The 18,516-nt window shown below is 46.9% G+C and overlaps 1 protein-coding gene across 12 annotated transcripts in view; it reads right to left on the bottom strand.

The window, feature by feature from the left end:
* Nucleotides 1-18,516, bottom strand: part of SEMA6A (semaphorin 6A) — a 350,792-nt gene that overhangs the window by 203,882 nt on the left and 128,394 nt on the right. For all 12 annotated transcript variants that reach the window (XM_069625555.1, XM_069625554.1, XM_069625557.1 and 9 more), the window contains exons 4-7: nt 12,445-12,505; nt 10,173-10,235; nt 8,969-9,070; nt 6,601-6,691 (exon numbers count right to left, since the gene is read on the bottom strand). In XM_069625555.1, coding sequence (XP_069481656.1) covers nt 6,601-6,691; nt 8,969-9,070; nt 10,173-10,235; nt 12,445-12,505 — 317 coding nt within the window. The remainder of the gene's footprint in view (nt 1-6,600; nt 6,692-8,968; nt 9,071-10,172; nt 10,236-12,444; nt 12,506-18,516) is intronic.

Consider the following 18,516-nt stretch of genomic DNA (forward strand, 5'->3'; position numbering starts at 1 on the left):
TCCTCACCCTTAATTCCCACAAAAATTGAGGAATTGGATGTGGCTGAAGTAATTCATCTAACTCCCCTGGGTCTTACCAGACTCCAAAATGGGGAACAACACCACCTCGGAATCTGGAGGATTTACCTCCAGGTGACAGGCGGTATTATGGCAGTAACTATAAATGAGTATGGAAGATTTACCACTGGTTGGTTCGCCAAACTCGCAATGAGGCCAATAATTCGATGAGACTATGTTCCCTCAAGAGGATTTTGGGCATTTTCCAAATATTCTGAGCAACTGGAATCTTTAGTGCAGTACTACTGCCCCGGACCAATCAATGCACATGCTTCACTCTTTCTACCAGCAGGGGCATGTCTCTTATCTTACGGCCAAAAACAGGCAACCTAATTTTGCTATGAAAGATAGCAAACTTTGTCCAAAATCACGCCAGCAGTCTACGATGCTACAAGATTTCAACACGCAAACTCCTGATTTGAACTCCCGGTCCTTTTTCACTTCCCATCCTTCATCAGCATAGAGCTTGCTCCATGATGGGGCACCGCAAAACACACACATGCCCAGTTACCACATTCCCACCTCCAGTGTAGAACTATTTCAATATTACAGAGACTCGTCAAGTGGCAATCTGGATGGTCAGATGGATGTCAGTGCACCTCAAAGGCCCTTCCTTTCACAAAGGGGACTGCTAATGATATTAGCATTGGCTTGCTGAGAGCTGTGCCATGTAAGGCAGCATCTTCAGCACCATGCATCAGGACTGAATGCCATGCATTATTCCTGGGGCCAGATTACAGACACTTTGCATTGGAGCAAGTGCAAATCTGCACCGTATTAGCACTAGGGCAAAATTTTCTCTGGTGATAAAATGCATTGAAAGTGCATGTTTTGTGCAGTAGGGCAATTTTTTGCCCTAGTGCTTATACTCTGAAAAATGGCATTTCAAAAATGGCTCAATGTTTTTGCACTAGGGCACAGTTTTCCCTAGATTTAACACAGTGCATCTTTGCACTTGGACTGGCGCAAAGCTTTTGTAACCTGGCACCAGGGAGTAAGCGATATAGCCGACAATCTGTCATTTTGGGCTATGTTTTCCGTCTAGAAGGTCCTACTTTTCTCACCCCAACTCCAGTCCCCTCTTTCCAGCCAGACGATGCATAGGGCACAATTGCCTTTCTGTGATCACACCGATATTGCTTCTTATTGCATCAAATGGCAAAGCTGTAGCACCTCTACAGAAATCCAGAAATACTCCCCACACTGAAATGTGATTCTGGGATTCTAAATAGTCTAAAAAAACAAAATAAAACCGCAGCTTGTAAAAACATCCACATAAATACAGTTGTATTGTTCCACATTTTTGTGAAGCATTTTATGCTGGATTTCTACGGCTGCTAAACACTGTAATATTAGGGGCAATTATTAAAGGGCTGAGTCAGCGCTGCTGCTACTGCACACATGAAGTTACTAATGAACACACTAAACTATCTTGTAGGCATGTATGTATGCCTGGGACCTAAACAGAACACTACCCGTTGGCAAGCTATGCAGTGCTGCACATAGGGGACACACCCAGGGGCTTACAAGCAGAGCCGGATTAAACTCTGTGGAGGCCCCTAGGCGTTTGAAATTTAACACCCCGCTTCCCTGATGCAAATTATCTCCCAATACATTTAACATTTTCTGTACCGCTTTATTTTTAATCATGGTTGTGGGGCCCCTAAAAGCAGTGGGCCCATAGGCCGGTGCCTACATGGCCTAATGGATAATATGGCACTTCTTTCAAGCGGGGCTGCACAGTGCTGGCAGAGGACTTGGGGTGGGTATCTTGTTATTACTGTTCTTTGCCATCATTTCCACACCTATAAAAGGTATGCCTTTGCCTATTGCATCTTGGTCACCATTTTATGAGAATAGTGCAGTGTGCTCTTCAAATGCCCTGGAACCACCACTAAACACGGTGCATCTGCAATGCTCAAAGAGTAAGTGGAGCATGCACCGCCCCAAAACAAAAACTCTGACCTTTGGATGGGAGCTGAGAAAATCGAAACCAACACAATTCAGATTGGGCAAAGAGAAGCCACAGGCTATTTCCATGTTCCTTATGTGGACACCCAAGCCTAAAAAAAAAACTACTGTGGAAACATCACTTAAAAGGCTCTCACGACTACTACACCGTACCCACCTTTTCCTCCCAAAGGAACATCATGCAAGAGTCATGGGAGCCGTGGTCAATTTTAAGCTGGACTATGCCAATGGCTTGCACACAGGCCCACCACCCTACCAACTCCAAAAGCTGCAAGGAGTCCAAAACACAGTTGTGCACCCTACCTTTTGTAAAGATAAAGGAGAACCAGTCTCTGCCCTCAGGCAGCAGCACCACCGGCTTCGAGCAACGGCTTTTAGATCACTTTACAAAGTCTTTCGAGGTGCTCTGCCTTGGGTTTAAGCTTATTATGGACTTGCTTCACTCAACCTTGCCAAAAAGATAGGCCTCCACAAACCTTCCCAGTGCTTCAAGTCCACAACCAAGCTTTGTTGAGGATGCCGGACATCTAAATCTAGAAACAGAGGAGGCGGCAGATTGAAACTGATTTGAACGGCAATCCAATGAATATGAGAGGGCACACCATCCCCCATGGGGCACGTGGCCAAACACGCAGCGTCAAAGATGGACCATCTGCTTGACAAGCCATTGCCGGAGCATCAAAAAATGCAAGCACAATAACTTTTTTGCAGTAAGAAAAAAGAGGGGCAAGATCTTGTCATCTTCTCTACTAACAGCACAATAAGTCATCTCTGCTTCTGTAAGGCATTGTAGGCTGCCCTGGAAAAATCACTCAACCAAACTGAAGAAAACAGAAAAGGCAGCAAAAGTGGAGGCTTTGCATCTGGAAACAAACATATGACTTAAGTAACACTGTTGAGAAAAGTACAGGAACACAGGATGTTTGCCCTTGCTAGAAGAGATAAGCAACCCTGGTTGACGTTCTGGCTAATGAAAACAGAAAAGGCAGCAAAAGTGGAGGCTTTGCATCTGGAAACAAACATATGACTTAAGTAACACTGTTGAGAAAAGTACAGGAACACAGGATGTTTGCCCTTGCTAGAAGAGATAAGCAACCCTGGTTGACGTTCTGGCTAAATGAGATGTAACAACAATCAACCGCTCTAGGTGTGGGGATGGAGATTTACAGGGTTCCACTCGCTTGTGTCTAAGGTACCAGATAATGTGCAAATGATAACTGACCCATCACTGAAAACTGCAGGGATGAGAGGCACGTCCACGGGCAATATAAGCACTGAGCAACTTCATCAACTGGGTTGCAAAAGCAACGCAAGTGTGTGCGTTGAGCAATAGAACATAAGAGAGAGTCTATAGCGATAACTCCGAACACAATCAGGGGTGTAGTAGGGGGGCCCCCTAAGTGCTCATGGGAGAAGCTCCCCACTGCATGTGTGAGGCAGCTGAGATGCATTCATGTGTTTTTGGCCTGCTTTTTGGACTTGTTTTACTACAGAATTTCCAATAGTGTTTCCCATGTACGCCTGCTCTATGTTTTTGCATACATTTTTGTAGTGGATAATACCGTTTTTTAAATAGCGATGCACAAAAGCACGCAGTGGCCTACAACTTGTCAAAGGCAATGGCCCTTTTATAGACGTTAATGGCAAACTGAAAAAAGAGCAATTTAATCATGGGAGTCACTTGGTTAGCTCAGGGGCGTACACAGATAAACAGCTTACTGGGACAATCTCAACAATAAGAAAGACCATAGAATGGCTAAAGCAAAGGCATGGAACTGCTGAGCCCCTGCTTGTGTGCCACTGTCCCCAGTGTGTCTTTGTGGGAGTACCACTTATTTGTAGTGAATCAGCTTCAAGTGGTATGGGTCCAGAGATGGCTCAGTAATTGCGTTCTAATGTGGCACCTCCATGTGGCAGGCAACAAACCTTTGCACTTTGGGCTTTTATCCAATAAAGAAAACCTGCAACAGGTGCCAGCAGGGGTTGAGGGTTTCTCTTCGCTATATCCCAATGGTTAGCGGAGTTGAAGATCTCTAGCAGTCTGTGCTATCTACAATGATTTTGCTAGAGAATTCAGCAGGAGCAGAGCACAAACCCAAGATCAAGAGAACTTCTAATGAAAGATCCATGCCCGTCTACCCTGCCCCAAGAGTAATGTTCTGCTCGCGATGGACTCTGAGGCAGTGTCTGTACAGAAGAGACGTTCACTTCCAGGGGAGCTCATCGACTTCTGTGGTAGGGTCTGCACACAGTGAGCGTTAGCTAAGCAGACCCTTGATCTGCGAGGAAGGCTCAGGGTAGGGTTGGAAGGGAGGACAACTGTGGGACCTTGAATACAAGATGGAAAAAGGTCTTTGATTCAGGAACGTCTTGGCAGATCTGTCTAGAAGTTGAGATGAGGAGACACTTGGCTGGTAATGGACGTAACAGAGGTCGGAACCTGCGCAGAATATCAGAGCAGCTAGCCTCTCACATGATGTCACTCAGAATGTTCCATATTCCTCAATCTTTCCCAGTCATCCATGAGCTAAACATTGGAAGAAGGGGCTCCATTTTATTTTCATTGCAGGCTTAGGTGTCTCGAGGAAATGAGAGCAAAACCCAGTAGGGTATGTGCAGGGCCCTCCTTAATACTTCCAGCAAAAAGGTGAGCCTCCAGAATAAGGGGCGCTGACAATGGCATTGCATTTCCCCTTCTGACATTTCTTAAGAAGAAAAAGAAAAGGAAACTGTTTAGGACATTCGGGATACACCAGCTATGCATTAGGATTTCCAGAAGAGACTACGATTGTGAAATTAACCTTCTGCCTGGCACTTATGAACTCGAGACCCTGGAGTAGAGAGAGAGAAGACGTATGCCCACATGAGCCAGGTTCTGAAGCAAGAGTTATATCAGTCCAATGGGTGGTGCCAATGCGCTTGCCTGGGCATGCAACGGAGCCACTATGATATGCCACATATGGGCATGTTGTCAGTGCCTTCATTCACAAGGTAGACTTCTGGGCCGGAAATGGAAGCGATGACGGGGAATGACAGTGATCAATTTCTCCGGCCAGGAGCATCCCCTGAGAACACACTAATTAAATAATCTTCTATGATTGTTATAAGTGTAGTCAACCTCTTCTCTTATAGGATGTGGTCGTTTCAAAAGTGGTGAAATGGCCCCCAAAAGCCATATTCTCCTTGAAGTTCTAAATGAATTGATTATGAAACTGCTTACGTTGCAAAACAGTTAATAAAAAAAGCTGAAGAAAAGAGAAGCAGGGCTTCTCCGATGCACTAGTGGTGAGGATAGTACCACGTGAAGCAGAACCCAGGATCCTCACTCCACAGCAAATGATCCAGAGGCCTAGAGTGGGTAAACGGGAGGGCTGTGTATGCACCCCAGAAACTTTGGGGCTTACTTATTGATGAGAGGTTATGGGTTGCGCCATAATGGGTTTCATGAATGTCTTAACAACGTGGGAAACTGACGTAGGCAGCTTTTAGTAGAAGCATAAATATGTGTCCCTCAATTTAAAACTGGCATAATGGCCACCGAGTAAGACTTCAGACCTACAAAGTCTTCAGGTTAGGTTTCCTTTGTGACCAAAGTTCCCGCCTTTTTGAGAGCTTCGGTCCATAACTAATACTTGACCTGCGGCAGGCTTACTTCATCTTGAACAAGATCTCAAAGGGCGCGCCAGCTGGCCTCACCTGCCAGACTCCGCGCGGCTGAGGCACAGCTCGTGTTCACACATGGCTGTTGAGCGGATCAAGTACAGCTGCACAGGGCCTCTGTGCCGAAGCTTGGCTATGCAGGCTTAAAAGGATGTCACAGATCATCTTTCTTCACTCACCACGAAACATAACATGATCTCAAAGCTGCGAGATCCGCACCCCACACAACCCTTTCCAGTACAGCACACTCACAAATGGGGGGGCCACAGCCACTTCAAAAAGCGTTTTAACCTTTCATAAGCATTACATAAGGTCATTCACAACCCCCTACATCCTCCCTTTCAATGAGTACAGGCTTTAAAACAATCTTTGACAAATAAGCATCAAATCTGCCTAATTGGCACCAATTCCATGTCCACCAGCCATAATTTCTGGTTTTGTGTTTGCATACGCAAACTAAGCATCAAAAGAAAACCAGGAATCCTCATTATACCACCGGCTCAAAGCAGCGTTTCAGCACAAGCGCGTGCGCCACACTTACACTATGATTTCGCTGTGCTCTCTTCTATGGGGGCTGCTGTTTATGGCGTTGTAGGCTAAAATGAGATAACTTGCGTGCAGATGATAGACTACAGTATTTCTCTTCACTACCACATCCTGACCTAAGCCCTAAGGATTTTTTATTCATCCTGAGAAATGGAATACCCCACCCGTTCACCACTCACAGGCATTGCGGGAGGCATGCTGGTGCATTGTTAATATGTGGCCATATTAGAATTTCAGTACAAACGTAGAAATTGGGTGAAGATGTTGCAAAGTTTAATGTTAAGGGTCAAAACACAGAAAAGTACCTAGACACGCAACAGGAAAGGCACGGGGTGTTTGTACCTTATTGTTGCTGCTTTTCCTTACCTGCGAAGAGTGCAACGTTGGCGTGCTTTGCGTCGTATGGGCACCGCGCCATGCCACTGATCTCTTCGTCCAGAAACTCCAGGGTGTCCATCTGAAAGAGAACAAGAGAACAAGCCGGGACACAGTCAGCATATCTGCAGCATCATTCTCTTTTCCATTGCGAGGCCCCCTCTCAAATAGCTCGATGCAAGTTAATAGCACAAGCAGGTGACAACAGACCCCAGAGTAGAAGCCATCGTGATCACGCCAGGGATCGGGAATCGATTACAGGAAAGCGATTTAGCAAGGATTGATATTCCATTAGAAATCGAGCCTCTGTTGAGCAGTGACAGATGATATGGTCTTTGGTGCTAGCCAGGAGTCAGGTGTTATCATTAACACAGGAGCAAGCAGGGAAGCAGCAACTTACAGAGCTTCCTTTCTTCGGAGCCCGAGGCAGTGTACTGTGTGTCTGCACACTGGAGGGTGTCGCTCTGGTTATTGAGGCCATATTGCACTATGCTCACTATACATGTGGTCTTTGGTCACACAAAAAAGCTCTTTGCTAGAAAGCATGAATCAGTTCAGAGCTGTTCCATCTGTGTCTTTTTGGTTTCCAACTCACTCGTCCCGTCTTCTGGAGTATGACTTCACCGCCGGCTGCTGCTAAACCATGCTGAGTGGTTGTAGCACAACGCAAGCCAAAGGTTCTTCATATACATATCATAGACTAGAACATTGCAGGGGTAATGCCTCTCTCCTAACAGACAGTGCGTCAGTCAAACACAAGGCCTCGGCAGCAGGGGCAGCAATACATCTCACCAGTGTCGGCTACCATTAATCCACCGTTTAACCCCTAAGTAACGAGATGGCCGGGACTTAGCAGATGATTGCTCATCGTTTACTCCCTGGCATGCCTCTCCCAGAGGAGGATTCCAGGAGGGGAACAATTCCACACTTTGCCTGAATGGGAGGACATTAAAGTAGCTATGGGGGGTTGTGAACAAGCTTCCAGGAGCCTCTCCGCATGCATGCATGGACCACTGCATGCCATGCTCATCTGCACTGCCACTGCAGTGCATCCAAGAGACACACAAAGACAGGGCTAGTGCATTGTAAGAACATCAGTGAAGACAGGGACACAGCACCCCCGAACATGCGCAGGTGTCCCTGCAACCTTCTCCAGGACTCTGCAAGACTCCGTCACCATTCACACTTGAATGGAGAACAGATGCTGGACTATTCGCAGCCCGTACATCACAGAAGCCGAGAGGCCAGACAGAGCCATCACTGTCCTGCACATCATCCCTGCCAAGAAGAAACTACATCCGTGGGCAGGGCACAGACTCCCGGGAATCTATTTGGGACATTAATCGTACAGACGACCCAGGCAACGACAAGGCATGCTGGAGTTGCCAGCGTGAAACAGGAAACCCAGCTGTATGCTGGTGAGAGATGGAGGGAGCGAAATGAAGATGAAGGAGGCAGCGAGGGGAGGAACGTGTTACCAAGCCAGACATGCCAACTTTGGCCCCGTCTAGTATTAGGTATCCCCTGATGAGTACAGGAAATGAGCCAAGCCTTACTGTGCAAGACCTTGTTGAAGATCTGCCGGGTGGGGATTGGAGGACACGAAAAAACAGCGGTGGGGCGGTAGGTGTTGAACACCAAGAGCAAGACCTTGCACACGCTACAACCATGGAAAGCTCCTGAAGTGATAGCAGGGCCTGGGCAGAGGTCACTGCCCAATTAGCTTTTTCTGATCGTTTGTTGTCTTGGCGTTTTGTTTTGTGCATTTTCACCAATCCGCTTTAAGAAGACTAAGTGAATTTGCTTACGCTCAGGGAAATCAGAGGTTATCAGTGAGTCTGAGAACAACTAATGAAGGGCAGATGACTCCGACAAAACAATCCCACGCGGCGCTGCCAAGCAGAGACAGCTACCGGCAAAAACAAGAATCGGAAACTTTTTTTGCTTGGAGAAAACTGTGTGGGTTCACTTGCTTCAGCCACGGGACACACATATCGGAAGAAGGGGGGAGTCTGTGAGTCACTTTTTGAAACATTTTCACTGTTTACAAAATAATTATTCGGCTAATCACATTTTTGGTTGGATTAAATCTGTGAAAAACATGATTTTGCTCCTTTCATTAGTGAGAAAGAAAACAAGGGAGAAACTGCGATTTGCAACATTTTTGTGCATCCTCAGATCTTAAGGAACGTGCATTTTGCTGAGTTTACGGAACATTTCTACCCACCCGAAATCAGATCGCTTGCCCTGGGTCAACTGGCAACTTGCCACATGCAAGCGTTACTGGGCGGGCACAGCAGTGAAGTGCAGAAGGCTTGCGTGAAAGGCTAGTTTAGGCACAGTAGTACAGGCAACCTACCTTATAGTTCCGGCAGGAGGGGTTGAACGCATTCGTTCCACAGACAAAAAGTGTATCGTCATTTCGCTTAAGAAGCACCTTGATGAAATTATGGCATTCATCCTGCAAGTCAAACAAGTAAAAAGGAGACATGTTTTAAGCATGTTAACAGAAAGTCATCCTAGTGCTGCCATGGGCGTTATTTTAGGGGGGGCAGGGGTGTTTGTCCCCCCCAACTTTCATGGAACACCATTTTGTCCCCATTCATTTGACTGGGCACCTTTTCTTCAGATGTCATGTCCCCCCCAACATTTTCAGCAAATTTACTCCACTGGGTGCTGCTGATCACCCATTGGAAAATGCCAGACAGGAAACACGGACTTGCTATGTTGCCACTCTTCACTCACAATAAGAAAGGGGGTGTGTGTTTATATTTTCTTGTTTGTGAAACGGCAAAGGGGAAGGGGGAGCGTTCCATTCCATAGCACAAGGCTCCGCAGCAGAAGCCGCTCTGGCATCCATCTTAAAGTGCATGGCTGTCCTGTGCTTTTAAACACTGCTGTAGCTTGAATAGGGTCGTCTCAGAAACAAATTGCTGTGCATCGGGGCCCAGTGAAAGATGCCACCCTGGAGCCCATGAGCAGCAACTTCACAGTTTACATCTGCAGAAGAGGAACACGAACCAGGTCTTGCAGAAAGCTTTGTACATTTTATGAAACAAAGATTTGGGGGGATTTTGGGGGAAGCTTCTTTTGCAGATGTTGGGGCGCTCGGATGTGTTTCTTCATATTGTATGAATGGTCTCATCACACAGACATAATCATGGCCTACATGGCTCATCAGAACTGCTTTGTTGATTGTAGAGTGCAGGTGTGTGCTCAGACAGCCACCCATGTACACATATACATGCACTCAAACACTGAAAAGTCCCCGGACAAAAGCTCTCCACCCACACACACACATGCACACGCAACCCAACACGGACATATGAATTGGTACTGATCTGTGTTATTGTAAATGCAGAGTATGTGTGAGGAACCCGCCCTGCCCCCCTCCCCCCAACTCCTCCTGCTTTTTCGATATGGAAGTAGAGGTAGTGGAGCAGACAATGCTGGGAGAGAAGCAAGTGGCATGATCCATAGCACAGACTTCGGCCTAGTATACAACTCGAGACACTAACGGAAAGCACCAACTGTGAACGGGATGAAGATGGAAGATGGCCTACCTTATGTTTCCCCTTCATTCTGCACGTGTCGACATCAAGCTGTTTAGACTTCCACGTCAATTTCTGGATTAAGAAAGAAATCAATTAGCTCCTCGCTGGTGGTGCAACACTTCACTTTGAATGTCAGCTTCTGGTACTGAATTAATTAGGGGTCCCTCCACACCAAGAGTGTCCAACTCCAGGCCTCCATGGCCACAAACATTACTGGATAATCCTCATTAATTTTCCTGAGACTACTAATGAAGGATACCCACACATCCGACATATTCTCAGCCCTTGTGGCATGGAGGTGGACAACCCTGCTCTATACTGTCCCCCGCACTGCTGCGGCCCCTGCCTGTACTAGCACTACACTATATCAGGTATTTAGAGCTTGCTGTGTATGAGGTAAGACACACCTTGTTTTATTTTTTTACCAAGAGCAGTGATGTCAAAAACCATAATTCTTGAAAACCGTGCCAGCCCTGTGAATGATTGCCGGCAATACATGTGAATGACACCATTGTTATGAATTACTGGTTTTAAATAATAATACATGTGCATTTTTTGATTGCATGTGTAGCATAATGTAATGTAAGAAATGAATAACCAGCTAAGAGTAATATGGAAAAATAATAGCACCTCCTGGTTTATTGTCATGAGGCCAGAACTCCTCCAAAAATATATCACTATTCGGCTGAAAAAGTCTCATACAAAAATATATCACAGCCATGCCATATGGTACTTTTCTGTGGTAATTTCACATTTATATAGTGCTACAAACCCTCAGGTATCTGAGCGCTGCTGATTGCCATTAGTGTGTGTGGTGCTCATTTATCGACCTCGGAAGGACGAAAGGCTGAGTTTGGCCCTGCCGGGATTCGACCCTGCGTTAGCAGGCTCTGCACCGATGTCAAAGCGAGCGCTCTACGCGACGTGCTACTTGACCGGCTATGAATTAATGCAAGTCTACGATGTTGGGTGCATGGACAGACAGACAGATAGATACAGCTGCACATGCAGTAGCGATATAGCGATGCCGGGTATTTTGTGTGCAGTAATCAGCCCGGCAAAGGTAAAGCTGAAGACCGTGCATCAGGGTGTGTGGCCAGATCAGGGAAGTACGCTGCAAGGCCCTCACCTGTTTGCAGGCAAATTGAGCTTCTGCAGTAAAAGATTTGCCCACAGCTTGAGAACTGACATTTCCCTTTAAACAGACTTCAAAGTGCTCTGAATATGTTGTCTCCCACCCTAGCTTTTCTTTACTTGGCAAATAAACAGCTTGATTTGGCCTCAAACTAATAACCTCCTATTGCAAAAATGACAAGTTAATTTGGGGACATGGCATATGGGCTGCTCCTGGCAGCTCTGAGTAATGATAGTCTTACGGCAGACCTGCTAGTGCTCGCCGCAAAGCTGCAAAGGCCTGCACCTCGGGCATGCTTTGCTTGATGCACATAATGTACACACCATCGCCTAGTTGCCTTTTAGCACTGTGGGATGGGAGCCATTTGGTGGACAGTCCAAAATGGAACACATTGAGGTTGGAAATAACCAAAACTACTAACGTACCAATCATGCATCGCCTACCAATCATATACTCACAAGGTGTCTAAAAGGCAGTGCACTATTCTAACTAGGAGAGGGGAGTGACTGCCTTCTGTGCAGAGCAACTTAAACTCTTACCGGGGGTTGTAATTATCAGCTAAGACAGAGACACACCTACTTTTGACTTTAAATATTAAAATAGTGAATAACGCGTGATTTTTAAAAATGGTTCCACTATAGTAGCTTCCTTAACACCATTCTAATGACAGATGATATGCATCTATTGTAAAATAGATTTTTCAGATTCTCTTGCACATTGTGAAAATATAGTGTTTTATTATTATTTATATCCTCTCCTTTCCAGCACGTGTTTCGATCTTTCAGCACTTCATCAGGTTATTGCTTTCAGTGTTGTTAAGAGTCAAGAAGTGCAACCTGTGAATGAAATGTTCTACCAAATACACCCAACCATGTCTCTTTGTTTTTTGGGGATATTCCATATTAACTTCCTTAGCCAATATTGGCGGCCTTCAATTAAAGACTTTTATTCCAGCTTATTTCCGGCATATATCTTCTTCTAAATATCAAGTTTCCATCTTGTCCTCCTCAGAGTCAATTGTCCCGGTCAGAGATGAGATGTGAACCCATGGCCGGCCCTGGCATGACACTGCGGTGCGCTTTTCGACATTGCCACTCTGTGCCCCCGCCCTCACCCCCCACTCACAGTCCGCCCCGTGCTGCTTACTTTGCTGAAATACATTTCTTCGGCGAACGATGCATCCATATCAACAGTGTAAATGTGGTCCCTAAAAAGGAGTGAAAAACATCAATCAGTAAACATAGCAGTGAGGAGCACATGTTATCAAGGCAGCTGTGAAGGAGAGGGAGAGTGATAAACATGCGTGTGGAGAAAGGAGAGGAAGGGGAGTCAGAAAGGGAGAAGAAGGCGCTCCCCCGGGGGCATATTCTATAACACTCTGTACTGGGGGAGGGAGGGGATGAAAAAAATAGATTTTCGCATCAAATTCACATGTTACTGAATATACAGAAAACAGCTGGTCCTGAATATTTAATGATAGCTTGTGAAAAACCGAGGCACATATGCCTGGTGTGGTGCTTGCGAAGCGTTGTAATGTGTGTGCTCGTTTTTATATAGCACACAGACACATACGGAATACAGCTGTGCTGCACAGAAAGACATAACAATAAAAGACATCTTTAAAAGAAACGTACACTCATTCAGACACTATATTTCTGGTGGCATCCATACTTTGCTCGCAGGAATGTACGCACATTCCGCCGCGTTCCCCGACCACGTGGAATGCTCAGTCCCGAGACCATGTTTCAAACCTCCCCAAAGATTTGGAATGTATCAGACAGGGCCGTGCGGGGTTAACGAGGGGTTAATACTGTTCTAAGTTATGCCGTTGCCTTCAGCCATGTTGAAGTGATTGACAGCCAGCGGAGGAACCATGGACACCTGCCAGATTGTTTCCAGAAGCCAATGCTCTCTGTTCACACGCTGACGGCCGCTTTCGCACTAACACAATGCACCCTGCTTTACGTTTTTCAGGACTGCTGCGGCTAGCTGTTGGCAGCGCCCTCCTATTGGCTGGAGGCCTCCATTATGGAGCGAACGGAAAACACGGTACGCGAACTGAAGTTCGCGACTTTCAGTAAACACAATCCTCGTAAATTGGCACATTTTTTGTGTTGGGGATCAGAGAAGCTGCAGAGAAGATTAAACACCCTGAATATCTAGTTCAATTTGGGACCGGGTGTTCACTTAAGGAAACGATTAAAGCAACAAATGAACAATGGGGAATCATGTTTTCTTAAAATAACACCGCCTCCTCCCAAGACTGCGGAAGCCGTCTAGCTAGGCAAATAGCCAGGCTCCAGTGGGACCTGGAAAGGCCCGAGTACCAATTAAAAGCGTGGCCCACAATTGCAAATGTCAATTCCTTACTTTCCTGGATTAACTCTTTGGGTGCTACTTAAGGGAGCTGTGTTATGTTAACATTTGTTGCAAATGGAGCATTCTGAGGCACATTTAGTCGGTAACATCGATCAAAACTGCCAGCACAGCTGCACAGCGTGATAACTCATCAAACTGGACCACTCTGTTTTTGGACCCAAAAAAACGGGCCCACACTAGCACATTTGGTCAGCGCTCTGGGATTTGCCCTATAGCACAGCCAACACAGCAGGTCTGCCCTCAATCAACCAGAGCCTTAGGGCCTCATTCATGGAAAAGTGCACAGAGATCCCGCAAAGGCCGCGCAGAGAACGCCTCTACGCGAGCCTGTACGCACAAGTTATTCTGGAACATTGTTTGTGCAAAGTAACCGTACACTCAAGTCGTGGCCGGAACGCCCCAGACATGCCCACACGCAAAGCAAAAGAACCACATACTCCTAGCTTTGTGTGCTCCTCAGTGCCTTAACCAGGTGTACACCTCTGGGACACTGCAGAGGGTTCCCGTAACTATTACAGGCACCTCGACAACATGCGTACACATCTCTGGAACTCTGGTAAAACTCCAGAAAATCTGCGTGCAAACCCCCGTAAACCATTCACGCATCCCACTACACTGCGTACACGCACCCCTACATTAGTTCCGAACTCTGTGTGTATGCAGACCTACATCCAACATGAGATCTCACCGCGCAGGGGTGATTCCTATGCGCAAGTGTCTGTTCGCTTGCCTTTGGGTGGAGGATAGATTGAGGCCTTTGCTTAGGCCTTTCCCCGACGAGAGCTTGTGTGGTCAGATCCATGAATACTCTTCGTTCTGCACATTTGTTTGCATGCATTGGACTGCCTGCAGCCCGTCCCTCGTAGCGCCCACATTTCCTCACGTTCGTCCCCATTTTGCGGGTTCCGACCCTTACTGTGGCTTCTGCGCAGGTCACAGCCAAGCTCTGCAAGGTATCTCGCACAGGCCGATCGACATGCCCAGTCTGCACAAAGTCCCCGCAAAGTACGAAAAAGTCCTGTGCAGTCGATTCCATGAATCGACAAACAGGATTTTGTGTGCGGTTTGGCACACAAAGTCCCTATTTACCGTGCAGGAAATTCCATGAATCAGGCCATGGGCTTTTCCCTTGGAGGTTCAATCCCTGTGTAATTTCACAAGCAAACTAATGAGGGCAGCAAAGTAAGGTTAATACCTCAAACTATGGGCCTTGCATGCAAGGTCCAACAAGGAAAAATGGTACTTTTAAAAAAAGCTATATATGAGTTTTACATTTTAATGCACTTATGACTAAAGTCTACTGAAAGTTCTCTTGTCAGACAGAGAGGCATTGTCAAGTTCCATTAAAACGTAGCACGCAAGCTGTCAATACAGCCAGGCAACAATCCACACAATGTCAGATGCCCGTCATCGCCAAGAGCAGCGTGTGATGGACAAGGACATCATAGCTCAGTGCCCAGAGGGTGAGTTGTCTACGGCACACTCTGCGCCACAGGCATAACACACCTGTTTGTGGATGGATCCAGCTAGCATATTGTTGGTGTGTAGCATGACAGCCACGCATTTCAGTAGGAGGCGAAAAACAAAGCTGGCGCCCAGCACACTAACAGTGTCCAAGCAAAGTCATTGCTCAATCATTTGCTTGGGTCTAGGATGACCAGACACCTCGATACAATTTCTGTTGCATGATTTAATTAACAAACGACTGCATTGTGGGAGTTGGAGTCTTCATCAACTTCAACAGAAGAAAAAGGACTCAAGCAGCTGACAACGATGATTTGTAAAATGATAGCATACAAGGTGGTCTGATAACACGGAATGTCTCCAATCCCTGTGGGCAGCAGCTCGGATTTCAGAAAAATCTGTTCCTGGGCCTGGTGGCTGCTCCAAACTATTCATCATTAAGGGGGGTGTGTGCACTGTGCTGGTGGAGGAGCGGTTTGCAGGCTGGGGGTGTTTTTTCTGTATTTGAGGGGAAGGTGGGATAAGCGGGCCGTTGCCACATTTTTTTTGAATACTTATAGAAGCAGGAGTCTTGTAGCAGGTGAGGAATTTCAGTCTAGGACACGTCTTTTTTAAAATACTTGCAATGATGCAGGGGGTGATGTTCTATGTGCAGTGAAGAGGGGGGTAAGGAGGCAAAAGGTGTTTCTATAGTATGGCCTTGAGAAAAATCCTGCCCATTTCCCCACCTGGTCCAAAGTTGACTTAATATGGCCCCCGAGGCTTCCGTTTCCAGAGCAAACCGCGAAGTCCATATGCAAGGTCCAGCAAGGGGCTGTGCACTGCACGTGCTGTGCAGAGAGCATTCTGCTCATTCCATCAGTCCTTTCTGCCTCTGAGAGAGACGCGTCGTCCATTAATCTGCGCCACCGTGACGCTCCGCCAGTCGTTTTCTGCTGCTCTGGCTGGGAGGGCACATTCGCAGCTTTGGTTGACAGACTGGTTTAACTTCCGTGAGCTGTGTACACAGCCGACAGGGCACATGCCTTCAATTCGTTGATAATGTGTCCAACTATTGCTCCGCTCCTCAGAGGGCTACGCTGAGCGGATAAAATAGTTTTCAATAACTTTGATGGAAATCAGAGCCAATGCTTTTATCTGTGTTAATCACTTATAGACATTAACAACACATCAATAAAGTCAACGCCGAATTAACCAGAACATGCAGCCTGCAAAGCAGAGTTGTGAGCAGAACGAAAACAATGTCTAAAAAAGACTTTTGCCGCAGACAATGAGTGACTGTTCGGCTTCGGCTAACTTCCTCCGTGTCTATCCGCTGCTCTCTGTGCAGGGCTCAATCCAAGGGAGAACTCTGTGCCCTCGTAGGGGGGCGTAGGGGCGCCCGCGCCTTCCCACCTCCAGTCGGCAGCATGGCACCGGGTTGCCATGGCGCGAGGCTACGCGGCGAGAGAATGGGAACAATGCCGCGGGCTCTTTGTGACCCCTGCACGGCCAGAGAGCCTGGGACTGTGCAATGACAACACAGCACGCGGGCATCCTGCTGGTACCACAGCCTCTCAAAGAAATGCCCTGCACCCCCACACAATGGAGACATCTGATCATGGGAATCGGAGCAAGAAGTGACACAGGCACGCCTAATAGAGGAGTCAAAGGGACAGCGAACTTCTGGGCACTGGCTGCAGGGGGGGCCTGGGAAATGTGTGTCATTGTAACGAGTGATTGCTAAACACTGCCATTTACTTACTGCCACAGTTACGTTATTTTGATGTGTGCTGCCATTTCCATGGTCTCCAGGCGCTCGGCCATGCAATATTCAACAGTGCGAACACGAGGGGGGGATGCGGGGGGGGGGAGCGGGTTGCATCTTCTTTTGGTGAGTTGAGGTAGGGTGGCCAGATTTCCAGAACGAAAAACCGGGACAATCAACAACATAAAAGTGGGACTACCCCATTGCAGCCCACCAATTACCGCCCATCCCCCCAACACGCCCCCACAACCACCACCTAATCATATTTCCAGCACTTCTCCTTTCTATAAAGTGTATGTGATCTCGTTTGTGCAGTTTGGTATGTGAATCTTGGCATGTTAATTCAAAACAAGCGTTTGCTCTCACTGATATTACGTGGCTTGCTGTAAAACCATTTCCAAGCTAGTCTCCGTGGCACAGTCAATAAGTGTTGCGACTTGTAGCTGAAAGGGTGGGGGTTCGAGCCAATCCTCCAGCTTCTAATTCTGAAAGTGTTGTGAAAAATAATTACATTCTAATTACCGTAGCCACCCAACCATGCAAAACGCCGACGGGACCCGGGACGGAGGGTGACGGAGGGTGATGTTCGTAAGACCTGGGAAAACTGGGACGTCTGGCCACCCTAGTTGAGGGCAGTGCCATGGATAATGGGGCATTGGCATTAGCGGGAAACTGGTAAATCGGTGTTAATGTAACTAGCGACTGCTAACCGCTGCAATTTGCTTAGAGCCCCAGGGAGCTGACCAGCCTCATCTTATATCAATGAGTTGAGGGCAGTGCCATGATAATGAAAAGAGACTTACATTGCCATAGTGTTTGTGCGATCCCATGTGCCCTTACTTAGAGGGCCTTAATGGCCACAGAAATGTTATAGCGTGCTGCAATGAATTGTTGGGTGGGCTGCTGGGGTGCCTTTTCAATTGTTGCTAGCACTTTCAAAGCTAGACATGGAAGATGGCCCAAAGTGAGACTCCCAAACGTTGGCCAGGTCAACGGTCACTCTGGCAAAAGCATTGAGGACCAGAAGATGACACAGAAAGCAATAACGGAAGTAAAATGGTTTAGGGTAAGGGAGACTGGACGGAAAGTTTGCACATTACAACACAAATGTAAAGTAAGACAAAGGGAAGGAAACGAAATGGTGAAACAGCAGGAAAGTGAATACAGGGGCAATATGTCATTTAAAAAATACCCCCCCCCCAATTTTCAAAGAGAGACCAGTTTTCTAAGGATTAGTCTGGTGCATTGATACATGTTGGAAGTCATCCCTGGTGTTTTGTTTTGTTGTCTCATATAAGGTGAAAACTGTTTTCAATGTTTACCTTTGCACATGCTACTCCCACTCTGAATAATGGACACATTGAGATCTTGCACGGTCTTTGGTAGGACCTCGACTACTTCCCAAAAGCCCTCCCCTTCCAGCACGCTCCTTTCCATGGTAGCTATTGCCCCGGCCAGTTCTGGTCTAATGAACTCTAACCCTGTGCTTTAAGTGGATAACACGCGAGTGGCCTCGATTAATTACACTCCAGCAGCTGAGAGCATGAAAGACGAGCGGCATGAATATTTGATATCATCTTCTAGCAAAGCAGGGCATCAGGGAGGCTTCATAATAGGTAAAAGGAGCC

Source organism: Ambystoma mexicanum, chromosome 6p (assembly GCF_040938575.1).
Source record: "Ambystoma mexicanum isolate Mex_15411 chromosome 6p, UKY_AmexF1_1, whole genome shotgun sequence".
NCBI lineage: Eukaryota > Metazoa > Chordata > Amphibia > Caudata > Ambystomatidae > Ambystoma > Ambystoma mexicanum.